General features: G+C 45.4%; 1 protein-coding gene across 1 annotated transcript in view; it reads left to right on the top strand.

The window, feature by feature from the left end:
* Positions 1 to 21,954, top strand: part of Iqck (IQ motif containing K) — a 117,696-nt gene that overhangs the window by 34,537 nt on the left and 61,205 nt on the right. The window contains exons 5-6 of the mRNA XM_047533134.1: positions 2,829 to 2,881; positions 3,021 to 3,098. Of these exons, the coding sequence (XP_047389090.1) occupies positions 2,829 to 2,881; positions 3,021 to 3,098 (131 nt within the window). The remainder of the gene's footprint in view (positions 1 to 2,828; positions 2,882 to 3,020; positions 3,099 to 21,954) is intronic.

Genomic DNA, 21,954 nt, shown 5'->3' with positions numbered 1-21,954 from the left:
ATTATTACCCTAGACAGCAGTGTTTCAATTTTTTTTTTCCATAAAAGCCTATCAAGCATGGAGGTAAAAGATTACAAATAATCTCCAGCAACTCAGGCACCATTATATTTTATTAACTAAGAGCTATGATACAGCTTTCTGTAAAAAAAAAGAACCTTCAAGAGCATTTTCCTTTTTGATCATCAACTTCACAACCATCTTTCCAACCTTAGCCAGGATTATAAAGTTGAGTTGCCTATTTTCAAGTGAAAGTAGGGGAGGAAAGAAAAGGAAAATTTTCATAATAAAACTTTCGTTTTCTTGAGTGAAGAGAAATTGTAAAATCGTACTAGCCACTCCTACTTTGAGATGTCTGACTCCCTGTACGTGAGTTTTCTTGCTTGGATGAATGAAGGTGGAATAGTGAATTCATTCATTCTTTTACTTGGCATTTATTGATCATAAACAGGCACTTGATGGAGCAATGGAAACAGAAAGTAAGTCTATAAGTCAGTCAGGGAGGCCGACGCTCAGGCCCGTGGTTATGTTATAGCATGAGGGGCTGTGGTGGGGATGGACAGAGACCAGGGAGACAGCACCCCAAAAGGAAGAGGACAAGACTGCTTCCTGGAGGCGTTTCAGACACGTGGGCGTTGGCTGATTGGAAGAGACATTAACAGTGGTCACAACTCTGTCGTAAGCGATGAGCCACCCAGCACGAGTGGACATCATCAAAAAAGGAAATCTACTGGCTCATGCACCTGAAAGGGTTGGGGAGTTTGGACCCCTGCAGAGGGGCCTGTGCATCTAGGGCCCAGCACAATGTCCCCAGGAGTCTGCCATTGAGGTCTGTCCACAGCATCCCCCTTCTTCCTTGCTGGTAAAACCCCACACTTGTCCACACTCGTGGGAGCCCCTTTGTCCTGCAGGAGCGGCTGAGCCTGACTTTAGTGTCTGCCACCGTCCTATTTCCAAATGAGGCCACATTCTGAGACCCTGGGGGTTAGGGCTTGAACATGTGAGGGGTTTGTCGTTTTGTTTTGTTTCCGTGGGGGCATAAGTTAACCTCACCGGTCTCTCGTCTCCTCTCTGATCTGCTGATCGCTCCCATTAGTGACCCAGTGGAAGGTACAGGAGCCAGGCTGCCCGTGAACCGTAACATCAGCCTCCTGAAACGGTGCAGGGTGGGGGTGGGGGTGGCGGAGGGACACAGAAAGTGCCCAGAACCCCTCGTATTCCCTGCGTTCTTGGGAAGAATCCCTGTGCTTGGCAACACCCACCTCTAGACTTGGTTCTTGGGCCCTGCTGTCTTCAAAGGAGGAGGAAGGACCTTGTCCCCCAGCTTCCACAGCAGTCCTCTAAAAGGAATTGATGGGTTCTGTTTGGGTCACAGAAGAGACTTTAAATGGAAACAGAGGCAGGACACGCCTTCTCCCCGTTACCCCGGGACTGGCTTCCCTGTGGTTTTCTGGCTAGCTGGCTGTCATTGGAGTTGACATGAATGAAGACTCAAGGACACTAGTAACAAACCAAGTGAAGTTTATCTTTGCTTTCATATCAAGATGTCCGGAGTAGGGTGGGCCCAGGCTGGCGCCATGGCCTACAGAGATCAGCTAAGGTTCCACTCCCGGCTCCACCATCTGTACCACGTGACTTTTGGTCTCATGGCTCAAAGGTGCTGCTCCAGCCCCGCCCCTACATCTGTGTTCCAGCCTGGAGGAAATAGATGGAAACATCAAGGAATTCAGGGCAGCAAAAATCAGGACGGCGGGATCTTCTCACGTATCTCTAGGATGTGTCCATTGGCAGCACCGAGTCAGGAAGCTGTCTCTGGTTACCCGGGAGCCTGGGATGTGCCCTTGGTTTTGGCTGAACTGGTTGCCTTTTGGTAGCAATCAGGTTTCTCTCAGTAAGGACAAGGAAGAAAGTGGTATTAGGTGGACAGCTGGCAGGTTGGCTGTACTAGCTAACGGCACTCGTGTGCGTTGGCTTCCATGTTGGATTTGGTTTTTACTTATTCTTATTTTTATATTTTGACTTCAGCCTTTGAAGGTGACACCCAGACCTGAAATACCGCTGTTCTAAAGAGTTAAGTGGACTGGGGTGGGGTGGGCAATAAGTGCAACTGAAATCATGTACCACATGGTGACGTTTCAGTCAGTGGCCCAATGGCCGACCACATAGACAACGTCGGTCCCATAAGATCGTATCACCTGGTGGCACGGTGGCTGTCTTGGTTCCTGTAAGCGCACTCTGAGGTTTGCACAACAATGAAGTCACCTAATTCATTTCTCAGAACTTAACCTGTTTTTGTCATTGTTAAGTTGTGCTTGAGCAAATTAAAAAAAAGAAAGAAAGAAAGAAAATACTGGCCTAGATTTATTTTTATTTTCATTTTTGGTAATGGGGATTGAACCCAGGGATGTGAGCCCTTTTTATTTTGAAACAGGGTCCTGCTAAGTTGCTTAGGGCTTCACTAAGTTGCTGAGGCTGGCTTTGAACTTGCAGTCCTTCTGCCTCAACCTCCCAAGCCACTGGGATCATTCCCTAGATTTAAATAATAAAACCCTTCTAAGACAATTCCAAAAACGTATGTGCATTGTTTTTTATTAGTCCTTAATGTCAGAAAATATGCTTATCTACAGCATATTTTTTCCAAGATGGAGAAATGTCTTCAGAATTCTTTATGTTGCCTGAGTTACTGTTTTTTGGCATGCTTATACATTTCATAATGGGCTCATGCATATTTCATCTATGTTTAATCAATTAACCTCTCTTCCTTTGTCCTCTCAGACACATGGGAAAAGTAAGAATGTAATTTAATTATCTCTTCTCTTTTTTCTCTTTAGAGGAAAAGAACCAAATTCATTGCCTGTGATTTTCTTACTGAGTGGTTGTACAAGTAAGTTGTTCATGTCCTGTCCTCAAATATTCAATGACCCTAAGGATCTAATCATGTGAATTTGCAATCAGAATAGCAACAGTTGACTTGAATTCTTGCTTATTGTTTTCTTGTCCATCAAACATGGCACTGTGTCCAGTCAAAATCCGAAGAGGATGGGGGAACCGTTCACAGAATTCTTCTCTATTCCATTTGTGAGCGAATGGCTGATAGACCAGTAAGTTCAAATAATTTATTCCTGATTTTAAGTTTATATCAATGGTGGTTTTCTCCAGTTTAAGAGAACTAACCCATGTGATTCACCCAGGCCCCTGGTCAGTTATATTCCTGTCTCTTATTTATAGTCCAGGCTAAGCTCATGCTGTCCATACTGTGATTTTATTCCTGAGATGCTTCAGAAATAAATAGAAAACAAACTCTTACCCTAAATAATTTATCTCCCACCCCCGTTTTGAGATAGGGTCTTATTGTGTTGCCCAGCCTGGTCTCCAACTCTAGGGCTCAAGTAATCCTCCTGCCTCAGCCTCCCTTCCTCTCTCTCTGAAGGTCATTATGTCTCAGGAGATAAGACTACATTTTTCCAGCTATTAATTTTTAGCTATATTCATCAATTCTCCATTTACAATATTAGAACATGACAGATAAAACACTCTGCCCATTCTAAACTCCATCTTCTTCCCTCTCTGAGGTAATCAGTTCAGCCTCTAGCGCACCCTTTCAGAGCTCTTAATGTTAGTTATTTCACTTGATAAAATTAGCTTATGTTATACAAAACTAGTGGTCCAGTTTGGTGTGAGCTGTTTTTCTCAGTGATGTAACAATGATGATCTGATACCAACTGTCATTTGTTAAGTGCCTCTGTCACTGTCCCAGCATTTAATACCAGTGGCCCCATTGGATCCCCGTAATGGTGCATTACCAACTCTATTTTGCAGATGAGGAAATGTATGCATTTTTCTGTGACTTGTTTTATTTGACTCCAGTACGTACTTTTGAAATCTAGATGATCCAATGGCATCTCATCCGTGTCTTTTGATGGCTTTACCTAGGATATTTCATCTCTAGATTGGCATAATATTTTCACTCTTTTAAGAAATGTGTATCGAGTTCTGTGTGCTAAATAGCATCCTAGGTGGTGGAGACAGAACAGCGAACAAGTGGCACAAAGCCCCCTTTTCATGGAATTTATGTTCTGGCAAGGGAAGGCAATAGGCCACGCGTAGGCACCAGGACAAGTAGAGCAGAGCAAATCTGGAGCCCCAAGAGGCTCAGGTCACACAGGGAGACCTGGAAAGATCCCACCCGAGTTGACTCTCAAGCTGGATTGCACTATTTTAAGTATTAGATAGAAGGAAAGACACCTCCATTTGGAAAATAGTCTATATTTCATCTGTTGCTCTAAAGTGTTTCCATGCCAACCCTTTGTGAGAACAATGTCAGGAAGTTGAGGCACAAGTACATCAGGCGAGGCTTGCCAAGTCACATTTTAAACAGAGCAGGACACCTTAAATTAGACCCTAGGCATCATGTCTTTTGCCTAAACCTGCCCTCCTTAAGGTGAATAGACTCTTGACTGACCTTCTCAATATTGAGAATTTTTTTAAAGACCCCAGGTATTACCAATTTTTTAAAAACTGAGACTATACATTGAAAGTAGAGCAATATTGGAAAACCATGTTTTTTTACTTAGCTTCTACATCTGTGCCTAATTTTGTCCCACAAAGTGGAACACTCATAATTCATTGCTTTGCATCTATTTTTCAAAGACAAGGTGTTCTCTGTACCATTTTCCAAGTTGCTTCCTTACCTTAAAAATGAACCTTTTTCCTTCCCATTGGTAAACAATGAAAAGGGATCTTAAAAATGAAATCTTCCACATGAGTGACATCTTGATCCCTCGTCATTTGCTGCACAAGGATCTTTATTTAAATGGCTGCCGAGGTCCACTGGCAGCTCCTGTAAACACAGTTAAGTGGCAGTAGTGGCCACGTCAGCTGGACTCTGCAGGAACAGAAACACAAGCGCTCCAGCTTTAATGCATTTATATTCTGTGCTTTCATTGTCTTTCAAAGCAATACCTAGAAGCATGATAAAAATTAAAACGAAACTAGGCTAATTCTTTTCATGCAATAAATATCTATTGAACACTACCCACCATGACGCACAGAGTTGGGTGCTATGGAAAAAAAACAGAGATGAGTAAATTATGGCTCAGTCCTTGGGGGAGAGAGATGTGTTCATAACTAGTTGTAGTTTCTGTAGTGAGCGTTGTCATTCAGATGTTAACAAAGTACTGAAGGGAAATGGGAAGCACAGGTTCTTACGCGTCCTTGTCAGCAGGCTTGGAGCCAAGCCCAGCTGGGACAGTGGCCAAATTGGTTGGTGCCCAGATTTGGTTTTGAGAGGTAAGAATCCAGGTGTTTTATTCTTCTCAAGGATTCTCTTGAGCAGGAGAGTTCAGAGAAGTAGGATCTAAAGTTCTTAAGAATAACGAAGATGGAGCCAGGAAGCCATACTTAATCCAGGTTTTCCCCGCCTTGGCCTATGGACATGGAAAGAATCTGGATGGTTCTTTCTTGAAGGCAACTGGCCTGTACCTTGTAGGAGGGTTAACAGCACCACTGACCTCTATGCATTAGATGTAAGTATGAGTCCCGTACAATTGTGACAACCAAGAATGTCTACAGGCACCAGTAAACTCCCCAGGGTTGGTTGGTTGAGATCCTCTGACCTAATCCTGGCCTGTACTTTAAAATCATCTGGGGAACTTCAGAAAAATATTGGTATCTGACTTCATTAAGACCTGTCAAATCAGAATCCGCAGGTATGGTCTGTTTTTAAAAGCTTCCTAGGTGATTTTAAAGAACAGTTGTAATTGAATTTGCATCCATAGGCAGAAGATGTGCTGTGTCTAGGAGATGATTTATAGTGTAATTGAAGCATTTCTCTGTTAAATGCTTTTATGAATGTTATTTTTTCACAAATGGAACCTATAAATATTATTTAATATTCACAACAACACTTGGATGTAGATACTCAAATTGAGAGCCTAGAGATGGGAAATTGCCAGTGAAATGAACTGGGTCTTGGGCAAACATGGCTGTTACTGGGGGCAGGAACATAACGGATGGGCATTGGACTAGGACTTAACGATCCACCTTAGAGAAAGGTAACTTTTGTGAGAGGGACTCTGCTAAGGTTTTTTAAAGGAAGCAAGTTATAAACTAGTACTTCGGGCAGCATTGAGTTGGGGTTAGGAACCCAAGCTTTGGGGAAAACCAGTACTGAAGTCTCTACCCCACCATTTACTGATTATATGACTGGGGAACATGTTTTCTGTGTTTATTATTGTGTAACACATCGCCCCAAAGCTTAGCAAGTTAAGCATTAAACGTTGACTGTGCTACAGTTTCTGTGAGTCAGGAACTGGTTAGCAGCTGGGCTGGGTGGTTCAGTCTCCCGTGAGGTTGTGGGCTGCAGTCATCTGAAGGTTGGCCTCGGGTCCACCTCTCAAGGTGACTCATGCACAGAGGACCTCAGTTCTCCCCCGCATGGGCCTTTCCATGGGCTGTTTGAGTGTCCTCGGTGCATGGCAACAGGCCTCCTTTGGAATTGGACTGGAGTACAGGGAGGCAGGCGTGGTGCCTTTTATGACCTCGTCTTAGAAGTCAAACCTCCATTTCCATCACATCCTATAGAGGAAAGTCAGCTGGTCAAGGGAGAATGAGTAGGCTCCACCTTATGAGTGGAGGAGTTAAAGAAGGCACGGATGTCCTTTAGGCCCACTGCAGCAGCTCCCTCTCCGAGCTTCCGTTTCTCCATGGTAAATGTGATTGTGAAGATGCTGCAGATGATACAGTACAGATGGGGTCACGGACAGCTCCAGCCTGTGATAACACGTGCTTACTGCAGATGCTCCTCGATTTACGGTGGGGCGAGCTCCAACAGTCGCACTGCGTCTTGAAAATGTCATAAGTGAAAAATGCACTTAAGACAGCCACCCTCCTGACCCTCAGAGCATAGCAACACAGAGCACTGTAAAGGGTCGTATGTTTCTCCTCGTGATTTGGTGGCTGAGTGGGAGCTGCAGCTCCCTGTCATTGCCTGGCATTGTGAGAGACATGGTCAGGCTGCTTATCGCTCGCCTTTAGAATCTAGAAGAGCTAGATTTTAAATTTGAAGGATGGTTTCTACTGACTGTCTAATGCTTGATTTGGTAATTAAGATCCCTGTGACAAATGTGTGGATTCAGCTGAGATGGACCAGGAGTGAACTTCAGGGTACCCCAGAGATGGTTCCAGAAGTCCATGACTCTAAGGCATGTGGTTGACTGTGGCGACCATGCTTGATGCTGTGTTTGTAAAGGAAGCCATTGTTTGAACTTACAGAGTCTGTGTTGATTAGAGATGACTGGAGGGAGGTATAGGGCTATATTCAGATTCATTTTTTTCTTTTAAAATCATTGTATTAGTTTTCTACTGCTGCTATAACAAATCACCACAAACTTGGTAACTTTAAAGCAACCCAAATTTATTATCATACGGTTCTGGTTAGATCCCAACATAGGTCTCACCCAGCTAAAATCAAAGTGTATTCTTTTGAGGGGCTTAGGAAAGAATCTCTTCCTTGCTCTTTCAGCTTCTAGATGCTGCCTGCGTTCCTTGGCTCATGGCCCCATCTGCAGGTCACAATGTCGCACTCTCTGGCTTTCTTCCTTGGTCACAAGTCTCTGAGTCTCTTTGCCGCCATCTTTTGTTTTTACAGACTTCAGTGATAATTCAGGATAATCTCCCCATATTGAGATTCTTAAGTTAATCACACCTGCAAAGTCCCTTTTGCTGGTGTCAGGTAGCATATTTACAGATTCTGGCAATTGTGACGTGAATATCGTTGTGAACTTTATTCTGCCTACCAGGAAAAGGGTATGGGAAATATGGGGAAATTGAAAGTCCCTCCCTCCCGGGGATCACCTACATTTTTCTCTGGATTACTTCCATTTTGAAGTAATATTACAAGTTTGTAAAAATGATACATGCTCAGTGAAAAAATTCAAACAAAGCAGAAAAATCAAAAGAAAAAGACACGAACTCACCTAAGAGCTTGGCTCTCAGATACAACTGGGTTGACATTGCAGTGACCGCCTCGCAGACCCTTCTCTGTGCATGTCTACACATATGCAGACACAAGAAGATATGCATTCATTCCTCTGAGGCCAGAGTCGAAAGCAAGAGTGCAGCCGAGGTGGGGGGAGAAGCACAGCCGAAGTTCATGGCGGGCACTGCCAGGCTGCGGGTATCGCACATGGGCGTAGGTGTGGAGGCATCTGCTGAGAGGGAGGCCCAGGCAGGTTCTGGGGGGCTGACGGGGGAGGGCGGAGGCTGCAGCAGCTGCTCTGGTGAAACCAATAGGGAATCGACTGGGAGAAGCAGGGTGGCCCAGCTGACGGCCTGAACGTGTGGTGCTTCTGTGACCCTAGCAACCCACTGCCATCCTGGAAAGGGGGTGAGAGAACAGATGGCCGGTGGAGCCGGGGCTGAAGGTGGGCAGAGCCAATGGCAAAGAACGTCTCGTGGGGCCCGGGCATCTTAGGTGAGAGGGAGCCTCGTCGCCCCTTCTAAAAACCTTCCGATTTTTCTCATAAATTGCCACATTTTCTAAATTAGGTTAACACTTCAACAACTAATTTTCAGGAAGAGGAAAAAATACCACATTATGGATTCAGATAGATAGTAAGAAACATTTGACACTCAGAAACACTAAAATGAGCGTGGCAGAATGGAAAAATGGAGTTTTTAACATTTCAGTGTGTGGATCTTAATTGGGTCCTGATTCAAAGGAACAGCTATATTAAAAAGATGAGACAATTGGGAATTGGAACATTTAACAGACAGTTGATGGAATAAGGAATTATTTAAGGTATAATGATAATGATTTCATAGTCAGGATAAAAAGTTATTACTTTTTAGAGAAATATGCTGAAATATTTGTGTATGAAATGACGTATTCTGTGGGTGGGGGTGGGGGGCGTTACCTGGCTGACATGGAGAGCAGTCTGGGGGAAGCTGGTTGGGGAGCCTATGGCTTCATATTTTTCTATTTTTGTATATCTTTGAAATTTTCCATAATAAAAAATTACAAGAAAACGAAAGAGTGGGCTTGTTCATAGCTCCTCACGGGCACCTGGCAGAGTGGTGGGCGTGCTGTGCGCACCGAGGTATCTGTGGCGTGGCAGTGAGCCAGGAGGGCTGAGGGCTTTTGTCCACTGGAGTTGGCTGAAGTGACAAGGCACCGCAGGGACTGAGCATTCATGTCATGGTGGGAAGATGGCTGTGGGGCCGGGGTAAGTCGCAGGTGCAGGCCCAAGTGAGATGCGTTAAGTGCTGAGGAGCCCTGTCCCTGCTCCGAGACCCTGTTCCTCACGCACACAGCTTTCCAGCCAGTTCCCTTACATCAGTCTCAAGTTCCAGCCACCTACCCTTTCAGATGTCAAACCAATTCCCTTAGCAACAACAAGCGGGGGAATGTCCTGATCAGAGCCTTGGATTTGCCCTAGAGAACATGGCTCCAACACGCTGGGTCCTGGGGAGAAGGAAATAGCTTTCTAGGTCAGGGTTCCACACATTTTTCTGTAAAGGATAGTAAATCTTTTAGGCTTTTCAAGGCACATATGGTCTCTCAGCTACTCACTCTGTTGTCATTGTAGCATGAAAATAGCCATGCACAAGATGTGAATGAGTGGGCCTGACTGTGTTTCAATCCAGTTGTATTTACCAAAACAAGTGATGGGCTAGATTTATTGCATGGATGGACCGCAGTTACTTATCCCTGTTCAAGGTGAGCACTAATAACTTTCCCAAACCATGGTGTCACATAAGGGTAAAAAACAATGAAAATAAGAAGAGAGTAAGTAGGGAAGATGGAAAGGCAGAGGAGGTGTATTAATCTGTTTTTCATTACTATAATGTGATACCTGAGGCAGGCAAACTTTATCAAGAAAAAGGTTATTTATTTTTTATTAAAACATTATAATTATACATAGTAGTTGGGTTCAGCTTTACAAAGTCATGCATGCATGAAATTTGATTTACTTCCTTTCAGTCTCCATTTCCCTGCCTTTCTCTCCCTCCTCCCTCCCCCAATCTTCTTCCTCTACTCTATCCATCTTCCTTTTGTTTGCTTGCTTATTTATTTACTTATTTATAAATGGTACCCGGGATTGAACCCAGGGTCACTTAACCACTGAGTCCCATCCCCAGCCCTTTTTATTTATTTATTTATTCATTTTGAGACAGGGCCTCACTAAGTTGCTGAGGCTGACTTTGGACTTGTGATCCTCCTGCCTCAGCCTCCCGAGCTGCTGGGATGACAGGCATGTGCCGCTGCGCCTGGCTATTTATTTATTTTTGATTGTTTTTTTTTTTATATATATACATAAAGGTGGAATTCCTGGTGGTATATTTATATATGCACACAGCATGATTTTGTTAAATGCATTCCACCTTTTCTCCCATTCTTGTCCCTCCCCCATCTTTGGATCTCCTTCGACTCCACTGTTCTTCCCTTTATCTTTATGTATTTGATCCCTCCATCCCGCTTTTCCCTTATTTTGCTGTATCTTCCACATAGGAGAGAGAACATCAATCCTTCATTTTCTGAGTCTGGCCTGTTTCACTTACATGATGTTCTCCATTTCCGTGCATTTAGAGGCAAATGCCATAATTTCATTCTTTCTGGCATTCCGAGTATATACCACACTTTTAAAATCCATTCGTCTATTAATGGGCAGTAAGGCTAGTTCCATAGCTTGGCTATTGTGATTCGTGCTTCTATAAACAGTGCTGTGGCTGTATTGCTACAGTCTGATGATTTTAGTTCTTTTTAATAAATACCAAGGAGAGGGATGGCTGGATCGTATGGTGGGTCCATTCCTAGTTTTTGGAGGAATCTCCATAGTGCAAGAAAGCGGTCATTTAGCTCACAGTTTTGGAGGATCAAGGGCATGGCACTGGCATCAGCTCGGCTCCAGTGAGGGCTTTCTTGGTTGCGTCAGGTCACAGTGAGAATGTGTGTAGAGGGAGGCACGGCCAAACAGGAAGCCGGAGGGCATTTGGGTCCCACAATCCCCTGTGCGGGCCTGGCTCCAGTTGACCGAAGGCCCCGCCTCCTAAAGTCCCCCCCCCCCAATACTACCAACCTTTGGGGGATTTGCCCTAAATAACATGGCTCCTACACTCTGAGCCTTTGGGGGAACAGAGACCGCACCCAAACTCTAGCCGAGGTTTATGGCCAGATCAGGAATTGGGGAATTGAGATGTGACCGTCTTTGAGGTTGAACATTCTAAGATGTGCCCACTCTGTTGGGTGGCCACATGGAGGGAGGGAACCAGTGGAAACCCTCAGCCATGTGCTGGAGGTGCCGTCAGGGTGGATAAAGAAGCAGCTGAGGAGGGTGGAAGGGAACGAGGAAAACGACCGCGAGTCAAATCCCAAGCTGTAATGGACGGGTAGGGGCGTCCCTAGAAGTCAGAGAGGGGCCGGTGTGGTGTAGTGATGATGAGCTTGGTCTCTGGACTCACAACTCCGCTGTCTGAACCTGGCTCTGTCAATCAGGGCTGTGTTTCTTTGGGCAAAGTTTCCTTAATCTCTCTGAGCCTCCATTTTTCTTCTGTAAGATGATCTTCCATCATTTAAACAAAGCAAGTTCCTACCTAAGAGGAATTTGGGTGCCAACCACACGGGGATCCATTTTCCCCCCACTGCTGATACATACGGGTATGAAAGCAGACATGTCCCACCTATTTAAAGGGAGTTAGTTTACATATCTGTTCACTTGTTCAGCTATTATTTACTGATTGCCTAGATGTGCCTTAAAATTATAAGCCAGCTAGCTACTATTTATTGGACGCCTACTGTGTGCTTTGGAGCTATGAAACAGACAACAGTTCCTGTTTTCATGGAGAGACAGATATAGCATACAGTTATATATGTACTTGATTTATGCTAATTCAGTGATATGCCCTTGGTGAGGGGAGGGCAGAGAGAGAGAAAGGAATAGCAATTTTAAAAATGCAAGTCATTCTTGCCATCTCACTCTGAAGCATAAAATGGGACACACGACTGAGCTCTTTTCTTAGTCCTTCTCAAATTTTTGTGTCCCTTTTGCCATGTGCAGCTCCTAAGACAGCTGCTTCCTTCTGTCTGTCTGCCTGTGCACATATGCACACACTGACTACCAGAAGTTCACGTACTATTCATTCAAGTACTGTTCCGTCAGGGCTGCGGCTGTGGCTTGTGTGACGTGTTTGCCTGGCATGCCTGAGGCCCTGGGTTTGACCCCCAGCACCGTAGGGGGGAAAAAATCACTCTTCTGAGCAATTTACACATATTACCTAATGCTACTCACACAGCAACCCTAAAAACGGAGAATATCTGTATCCCTGTCGTAGTAGGCTAGTTTAGGCTACAGTTGCAAACAATACCGGAACACCAGGCTCTTCACCCAGTAGCAGCTTATTTCTTAATTGTACCAAGATGGCTGCAGGTTGGACAGCCTGCTATCTATAAGTTACAGAGCATGTGGCCTTTGAAGTCGCTGAAGCAAAGGAAGTAGAGAATAGAGGGGCTCCCCAGTTCTTAACCTCCTCGCCTCACCCCCAGATAACTGCCAGGGAGTCTGCGAAGGTAGAGGAGCCTGTGGAGATGGCGATGCTTCTCTGCACGTTGTTTGCCAGCATCATCCTCTAGGGGCCGGGGAGCCATCTAAAGTATGAGTCAGGGTCTTATTTTAATGTTCTTGGTGAGGCAGATTCTACCAGGCCCCGCTGCCTCGGGCCTGGTGTCAGTCTATTGTCAGATCGCAGCTGCTCGGTGGCGATCATTTGTCACGGGTGGCTGCCTTTTGCTTATCACATAAACGACGGGCTCTTCTCCTGCAGTGTCCCTCGTGATTTGGCATAATCTGCACCCTGTCTGCTGCTTTTCTGTTACTATTTCTTTTCCATGACCTTTTTTTAAAGTTACATTTTTATATATACAAGGGACATTGACCACCCTTAAAAAAATAGGGCTGGTGACGTAGTCCAGTGGTAGGGCACTTGCCTGGCAAACTCAAGCCTCTGGGTTCAATCCTAAGCACCACCCAAAAGAGAGGGGGGAAAAAACTTACAGGCTTATAAAAATAAATAGAATTTATCATGTGTAAAATATACATACTTATTAAATAAAATATATAGTGAAAGGAACTAAGCCTATAAAAATTTCTAATGCATGTTTCCCACCAAATAGCAGGTGCCTGGGTGACTCTGATTTTTTTTTTTTCTTTACATTTTTTAAACTTTCCTGTTTTCCATTCATTTAAGAATGAAAAACCATTTCAAAACTAATAGATATTTTTCCCATTTTCTTGCTTTCTGTGGTGGACGTTCATGTTCTTTCCAGCTCTGCCTTGATTTCCCCTTCGGGTGACAGAATTCCCTGTGTCCCTCAGTCTTTGGGGTTCAGGGAACTGACTGCATCTCTGGCTGAGGACTGGGTTGGGACCCAGTCCTGTTTAGTCAGAGCAGTGAATCCCCCTGACCACAATGTTGCTACCCACATCATTTCAATCAGAGATAAACTAAGATTTTTCAAACGAGTTTCTCTCGTTTCCAGTGGCCTTACATCTTTGAGGCTGTTAAGTCTTGATCTCCTGAGAGCAACTACCTAATGTAAGAGGTGGCAAGAGCTGAGTCCTTCTGATTTTTTTTTTACTTCACTAGCTGGCCATATCTAAAGCCAGCTCTACCCTTTTCTAGTTAAGTGAGCCAGCAAATAAATACCTCCTCTGCCCCTGCTTTCCTTTTTGTTTAATAAGTCTAAGTTAGACTTCTAATACTTGCAAGTGAGAGTCCTAATATGCTCTCCTACGTGGCATTGCCCCAGCTACCTCAAGTACTCCGCATTAGTCAGCTTTTTCTAGGTTCTGCTGCAGTAACAAACAACCCCCAACTGAGAGTGCCTTTCACTACCACAGGTTTATAGCTCACCCTGTTATTTGTTGACTGCATGAAGCTTGGGCTCTGCTCCACATCTCTTTTCATTCTAGGACCTAAGATAAAGGAGCGGCCCCTCCCTCAGTCTCAGAGCAGAGGGAGAGCCATGTAACGGCAAACATTATCGATGCTCAGATTTCATTGGCCAGTGCGAGTCACATGGCCAAGTTCAATCCCAGTGTCCAAAGTTAACACCTCCCACAGTGAGGAACTGCAAGCTAGGTGGCAAAGGGTAGGAAGGCATAATTCTCTTAAAGGGAAAGGAGAAATAATATGGAACAATAACTTAATCCACCCCCTGCTCCAGGTAGAGTGTGTGAGGGTGTTTTCTTCCCTACATTTCAATAGCGAATGTACTTCAACATTCTCTTCTAGAAGTACAGTCCTAACTCCAGTCAGCCAATTAGAAGCAATGAAATAAGTTGCTAGTTTATTAAGAACAGAAAAGCTGAGATTTTTTTAAATTGATTTGTATTGTAAATAAATGGGATACCTCTTGTTTCTCTGTTTGTACATGAAGTAGAGGCGTACCATCTGTGTAATCTTACATTTACCTAGGGTAAAAGTTTTTGGTTCCTTCTGTTAATTTTTTTTCCTTCCCCCACCCCTCCCACCCCTCTTTTCCCTCTATACAGTCCCTCCTTCCTCCATTCTGAGATTTTTATTTTGACCAGAGAGAATTGCCCTGAGAATTGGTCAGATTCTTAGCAAAAATAAATAACGAAATAAGCTCCAGGAACAAAAATACACTGCTGCCTTTCTGGTCTCGTCTCAGGGGAGATGTCTCATGAAAGACATCGCTAAAACCTTCAATGAAATGAAGATTGTGTTTTAGAAAAGAAAATGAAAAAGAAGATTGTGCTTTGGGTGAAGTGTCTTTTCAGCTAAGTTTATCCTTGGATTAGAAAAATAAAAGGTAAAAGAAAAAAGAATCCACAATCCTTTCATGATGAAAGGTATCTTGTTACCACAAACTGAGGTGGAAACAAAAGAGTCACCGTGTCATTTGAGGACAAGCCCAGGCCTAATGCTGATTCCTGTGTTGGGGGCAGTGGTGCCTTCAGAGAGGCCCAGGGAACTGCGTGCGTTTCATACTAAAGGTCACAATTAAATGGCAGCAGGGCAGCAAATTTGCTGTCAGGCCCTCTTGATAGGAAAAAAAAATGAAGAGTAGGTTTCTGTCCCAGCCATTGCAGAGGCCAAAGTCTCATGAGGATTGTAAATCATCTTTGCTTTTTATATTCACATTCATCCTCAAATAGAGGCAGGAAGGAGAGCTGCTTCCGGTTTGGGGACATGCTGACACCATAAATCCTCCCAGTGCCTCCCTCCCGGTGGAGGTCTGACATGTGGGGGTTCCTTTCTCAGGGGCAGAGGTACTGCTTCCTCTCCTCCTTCTGCTGCTGCTGTAGGACTGTCTGGGGCAAGTTCAGAGAGCCTGAGCAAGCCAGCACAGCAGACACATCTGGGTTTTGGTCTTAGCTCCGCCATGTTTGAGGAGGTATGTTCGTTTCCTCTGGCTGCTGTGATAAATTACCATAAATGCGGTGGCTTGAAGCAGCACACATGTATTCTCTTACAGTTCTGGAAGCGAGAGGTCCAAAATCAGTTTTACTGGGCCAACGTCAAAGCATTGGTGTGACTGGGTTCTTCTAGAGGCTCCTGGGTTCTTTGGCTCATGACCCCTTCCTTGCATCACACCAACCTCTTGCTTCTTTGTATCTCCTACTTCTATCGTAATAACCTCCCTTGACCTTCCTCTTATAAATGGTTATATCATAGGACTCACCTGCATAATCCAGAATAATCTCCCTGTTCAGGATCCTTAAATAATCTTATCTGCAAGCTCCTTTTGTCATATATGGTAATGTGTATGTTCAGAGGGTCTAGGGATTGGATGTAGACATCTTGGAGTTACTGTGTTAGTCAACTTTCTGTTACTATAACAAACACCAGAGATAATCAATTTATAAAGCAAAAAGGGTTATTTTGGCCCACACTTTTGGAAGTTTCAGCCATGATTAGTTGGTCCTGTTGCTTTGGGTCTGTGGTGAAGCAGCACAGCGTGGAGGGAGCTCATGGCAAAGCACTCACTTTGTAGCTGGGAAGTAAAAGATAGGAAGAGGAAGAACGTTCATGGGCACATGCCCAGTGATCTGATGGCCTCCCACTAGGTCAGATCTCTTGGCACTTCACTGGGGACCAAGGCCAAACCACATGGACCTTTGGGGGACACTCCAGATCCAAACTATAACAGGCAAAAAAGGAGAAAAAACTTTGTTTCTCTGCTCACAAGACTTCTGACACCAAGTGTGAGTCTTCATACCAATAATTCTCCAGTTCTCTGCAAATACCAGCCGGGTGTCCCACAGTTCAGTTCTGGCGCTACCTGGAGTTAGTGAGGGTCCCACAGGCTGAGCACTCAGTCCCACAAGACTCTGCTCTTCAGATGCCAGTTGCAAGTGGGGGAGCCCCAGCTCAGCCACACTTCTGTCTGAACTGCCTACAATCCGGCCGTTCCCCAACCCAGAGAGGCCAGGGACCACTTCTCCACGGAGGTGACATTTGAATGCAGGCCTGAGTTGACACTGAATCCCTCTTCCACCTGGAAAGAGCCCTTCATAACCTTTGGGCCAGATTTGTAACTTGTGTGTCACCGTTTTCAGATGGCCTCATCTCTCTTAGAACTCACCATGTTTACTTTTAAATCCTCGCTCTTCCCTCCTGGGGGGTTGTAAAAATTCATCCGTCCCCATTTCTCCAGCTCCTGACACAACCTTCTGACTCAGGGGTCCTGGAACTTGGCGGGGGAGAAGTTGCCTCTTTATTTTCTCTGATTTCTAACTTAGATGTCCTTCTGAGTGTGGGCGGCCACCCTCCATAGGCCCGTCGCTTTGTCACACTGATGGTGTCCCCGATGTTTTCACATCACATTACGGTTGTTGCAGAGATGGCAAAATGTCATTCACACTTGTTCCTTTTGAACCAGAGTAGCCCCCGACCTCCTATTAGCTCTTGTTGTTTACTGCATAATTTAAAAGCACATGAATTTCCATAGCACCAGCTGTTTTGAAATATTTTGGTACCTGTATTTCAGTATGATTTGTTTGCCATAATCCTATCTATTTATGTTGTTATAAAAATACTATCCTGAGAAGGAATGTAGACCACCAGAGGGGCCCAAGGCATAAAAAAGGCGAAGGTCCCCTACACAAGGTTTGGAGAGGATGGGGAGGGACACGGTCAACGTCCCCCTGACGTGGGCTCACCATTTGGACTGGAGGAGAGGGGTTGGGATGGAGGCCGGTCTCCTTAAGTTTCTCTCAAGTCATAGTAGAGAAAACATATACCCAGTTAAAAAGGAGCTAAATAAAATCACAATCTGGGCATATTTTATTAAAAAAATACCAAGTATCACAGCCGTGGTTTTTAAGATGGTCCCACCTGAACCCCAGGAGCACGTGGTCTTGCCGGTGGCCCTTTGGGAGCTCTGTTATCAGGACACGCGGCAGCGGCTCAATGATAGGGTCGGCTAAGTGGGACTCCGCTCTGTGCCTCCCAGGAGGATGACTCAGCCCGGAGCCGGGGTAATAACCGCTTGTTGATCTCCAGGGTGGAGATTAGTGAGGGGGCGAAAGCGGGCTCCCATCCCAGGGACCGTGATGTCTAAATGTCTTGAAGGCTCCCAGAGGGCAGTGCTGCTTGGGTGTCTGGCGCTGTCCCTCCAGTTACAGAAGACGGAGCAGCCAGAATCCTGTGAGTCCCGCCTAAGTGGTGCTCCAGACTCTGCTGTGCTTCTTCCAAGCAGTTGAAATTCACAAGCGAGGATCACAGGAGGCCTCCAACGGGAGTTTGGGAGCCCAGTTACAGTGGTGGGCGGGGGGACTTTTGCCAAGTGCACTGGGTGAACAAGACCCAGTCCTGGGCCATTGCAGGACCTTACGATGTCTGGCAGAGGGCCCGGGGCGCCTTTGCAACCGACTTTGCATGTGGAACGTTGGTGCTTTCACCTCCAAGACAACTCAATCTCCTACGAAGTGAAAAGTGGGTAGAATTTGGATTCCAAAATTCAGTTTTCAACATCAAGCAAGTGTTTCTCGTTTCTCCTTTGCTTTGTTTAAATGTGATTTTGGATGTTGCCTCTTTAATTATCTTACAACTGGATGGAGAAATGGGTGACTTCTGGGATCTTCTCACTGTGCATTTTGTAAGCATGCTAGATCTTCTTTAAGCCCTGCGAACCTTTTACTTAGCATCCCCAGAGGGGGAAAGTGTGTGTGTGTGTGTACACAACCACACGTGGACACGTCCTTTTTTTAGATATTCGCACATACAATCAGAAAAATCAATGTCTGTTCCTCCTCAGAATTATAGCATTGGCTTTTATGGTTTAAATATGTTAATTCACATTTGAAAACAAGAGGAGGAAGACATGGCAAATGAGCATAATAGTTAAACAAGTTTTCTTGGCAACAGAGCTCAGCAACTTTGTCCTGCTCGCCTGATTAAACGTGCAAAAATGCGTGCTCCGGGGAGGTCCGGTTTCAGCCCTCAGGAGCCTCGGCTGCCTGCTCTGTGATTGACACGTCCGTCTCCTCTCCCCTCCCCGGTTCCCTGGTGATGAGCACGCGCCTCTTTATTTTTATTTGACCCGGAGCCAGTTGCACCGATTCCAGCAAAGAGAAAAGGGCCTGGCGTGGTTTCTGTCCCCTCGAGCTGGCTGCGGAGATGACTGATAATTCCCAGGACTGCTCTTCCGAGAAGAAAGTCCTTTTCCTTTGGCGTGATGTCCCCTGGTTTTCTCATGCGTACTCTTTTTTGAGAACTAGACAGCACCGCATTCTTTAGCCCTGAAAGCGGAGATGTCGCGAGAGGTGGCCTCGTGTTACTGCCTTTTAGAAACCCCGTTTTGCTTTTTGGGGATGGCGCTGTGACGCAGAGGGGCCCAGGGTCTCATCTCTCGTCCCCAGATTAGCAGTGCCGCTCTCCCGCTGCGATTCCTAAACAGGAACACTGCTACTTTGAAGGTTTCATGACCTCAGTCATGAAAACCGTGCTTAGAGCAGGAAAATTACAGCTGAGCTGAGAGGCGCCATCAGCTCTCCCCGCGGATACAAGCGATAAGCTGCACTTTGTTGGGCTGTCTTGACACAGAGCTTCCCTCTGGGGGCTCAGAGGAGCGAATATCTGCCAAGTTGTTACTGGAAGGACCAAGGAAAAGGATATTTTCTATGATTATGGCTCTGCCTGCCCCCGTCCCCATCTTTTTCTTCTAGGCAATTGACTGTATTTTCTTCTGTCTTTGACCTTGACCTCCATGTTAGTGACCTTGCAAGATGGCCCTCTCTCCCCAGGTCCACTCCCTGTGTTTCCTGGACAGTTCGTATTCTTAGCCAGAAATAGTCAGTGGTCTTGAGTCCTCTGCTCCTCTGTGCCTCGGTTGCACCTCTGAATGAAGGCAGCAGCTGTTCAGTGAAATCACCTGCAGAAAACACTTCGCGCGCTGCCAGGCACAGAGGTGGTCATTCGGTCCACAGTGTTTATTGAGCACCTACTACATGCCAGTCATTGTCCTAAGTGCCAGTCACACCAAGAGGAGCAAGCCCAGGACCAGTTTCTGCCCTCATAGAGCTTCTAGCTCGGTAGAATATTTCAGCATTAAGTAATCACCTGGGCTTGTTTGTCCAAATTGGGTCAAGGACTAGAACGGAAAATTACAAGGAGCTTCATTGGGCTCTGACCTAATCAAAAGACATTTTTAAATAACATTTTAATGGAGATCAGAAGCGGAATAAGACTGAACTAGGACAGAGAGGTGTCAGGCCCCCACCAGCCCTAAGGTGCATTTAAGCAGATAAAGAAAATGTGTCCCTACCTCAGGGCAGGTGTGGCCCCACGCTGAGAAGCAGGGCTTAGCCAGCAGAGCTGGGGCTGGGTTGTCGAGCCCTCTGGCCCTTCTGCTGGGTGCGCTTGAGCAGAGAGCAAGCTGGGGCAGGGAGACTCTGAGGCAGAGGAAAGCACCCTTGCAAAGGCCCTGAGGTGCGCGGGAGCTGGAGTGGCCGGGAGGGCGGGAGTACGAGGGGCGGGGCTGGTGGGAGGGGTCCAGAAAGCGCCGGCTGGGTGTCAGTCACCGGCTGTGCATTAGCGCATTGTTCTCATAAATTCACTGCCATGCGCCGAGGTCTCCTTAGAAACATCAGGTTCCCTCCAGAGGCCATCGATTTTTAACCAGCGAGGGGAAATTGCTTCGGGGATGTGAGTTGTTGGTGTCACTCCACGAAGATTTAGAGACTAAGGACAATGGGACAAAGGACAGCAGTGACACTGTGGGAAGCAGGGAGCAGCGGCGCCCACGGGCAGGAATCCAGCCAAGGGAGAATGCTCCGGCACAGTCCCGAGCGCCGGATATTCGGCACCACGAGGTGAACGCAAACAGGACCAGAAAAGCCACCCCATTATGTGGGTAAAAATGGAAACTGAACATTAGGGAAAGGTTCCCAACAATGCGATCGCTCTCAGGGTGTAATTATCTCCACAAAGAAGTGGAAGACTCCTTTACTTGGTCCTTAGGGCCCGTCCAGCTGGAAAAGCCGAGTCTGGCAACAACCCTGCACCCTCTCGAAATGGTCTGCAGAACCCGTGTTCTTCCTGGCTTTGATTTCTTTGATTCTGGAACAATTTAAAAGAGCGTTCATTCATTCAAACAAATACACTTTATCAGGGTGTTCTTTTTCTCTTCTTCTTTTTTTTTTAAAGTCCAAGTTTAGAGGGAAATAAGAACCCCCAGACAGATCCTGGAGAATTGAACTCTGATGCCAGTGAGCTTTGCCAGGTGGGCACCTGCGAGGGTTCACCTGGTGGAGGTGTGCAGTGAGGACACACAGGTCTGAGGGAAGCCCTGGCTTTGGGAGTAGATGGATCTGTGCCCTGATCCTGATAGGCCACCTACACGCTGTGTGACCTCACGCAGGTGGATCAGCCTCTCTGCACAGTGAGAGTTACGGAAGCTCCAGCTGACATTCCGGAGAGCTTTGAGGCCAGGGCACTTGGGGATCCCTCTCTTTCAAAGTCATTTCTGGGGATCTTGTATTCAGAGCAGCCTCCATGTGATCCACATCCATTCAGGTGTTTATTCCTGTGTGTGTGTGTGTGTGTATAAACACACACACACACACATATACACACACACACACACACATTTTTTTTTAGTGTGGAAGGACATAATACCTTTATTATTATTATTATTATTATTATTATTATTTGCGGTGCTGAGGATTGAACCCAGTGCCTCACTCATGCCAGGCAAGTGCTCCACTACTGAGCCACAACCCCAGCCCTATTCCTTTGTATTTTGAAAAGATTTGTTCCTTGCTTTTCAGCACTAGCTGTGCTTTGGCTTTGGGGAAACATGAACCAGAATTAAGACAGACTTATAAGACTTTATCAGCAGTTCATACCTCTATTAAACTTTCAGAGGGGAAAAAAAAAAGCATATAATTGTGATTTTTCAATGTGGTATCTATGCTAAAATTATTCATAATCTAAAACTCCCACATGAACACTGTTAGCTGACCCAGCCCTGAGATATGCTATTGCTTATTAAGATGTAAATGTGGAACTTAAAAATATGCTTGAAATTAATCTGTAGTAACTCAAATGCATGCTTATCAGAGGTAAATTCCAATATTTTGCTTTCAGGAGAAGAACTATTTAATTTCCCTTCAATAGAAAGTTGGAGAAAGAGCCCTTTATTATGTCTGACACAATGTAGTACATATAGGCTGGATTTCCTCTGTCTCTTGCATTGTTTATATATTTTCATATCAACAACATGCATGCTGCACCTTCGAGAATAGCAAGCAAGATTGTCCTTCAGAGGAAGAGAAGGCTAACAGTGATTTAGGTTGTGCTGCTTCAAAACCCAGAGCAGATTTGAAAATCAGAAATGCTAACTCACACAATTTTCTATCAAAATGATATTGTTGCTTTGTAAGAACGGGGAGGGATGAGGCTTTTAATCAGAGGGATCATTATATTGTCAAA

This window comes from Sciurus carolinensis, chromosome 18 (assembly GCF_902686445.1).
Source record: "Sciurus carolinensis chromosome 18, mSciCar1.2, whole genome shotgun sequence".
Classification (NCBI taxonomy): Eukaryota; Metazoa; Chordata; class Mammalia; order Rodentia; family Sciuridae; genus Sciurus; species Sciurus carolinensis.
Note: the sequence above shows the minus strand (reverse complement) of the source record. Positions and strands in the feature narration are given on the sequence as shown.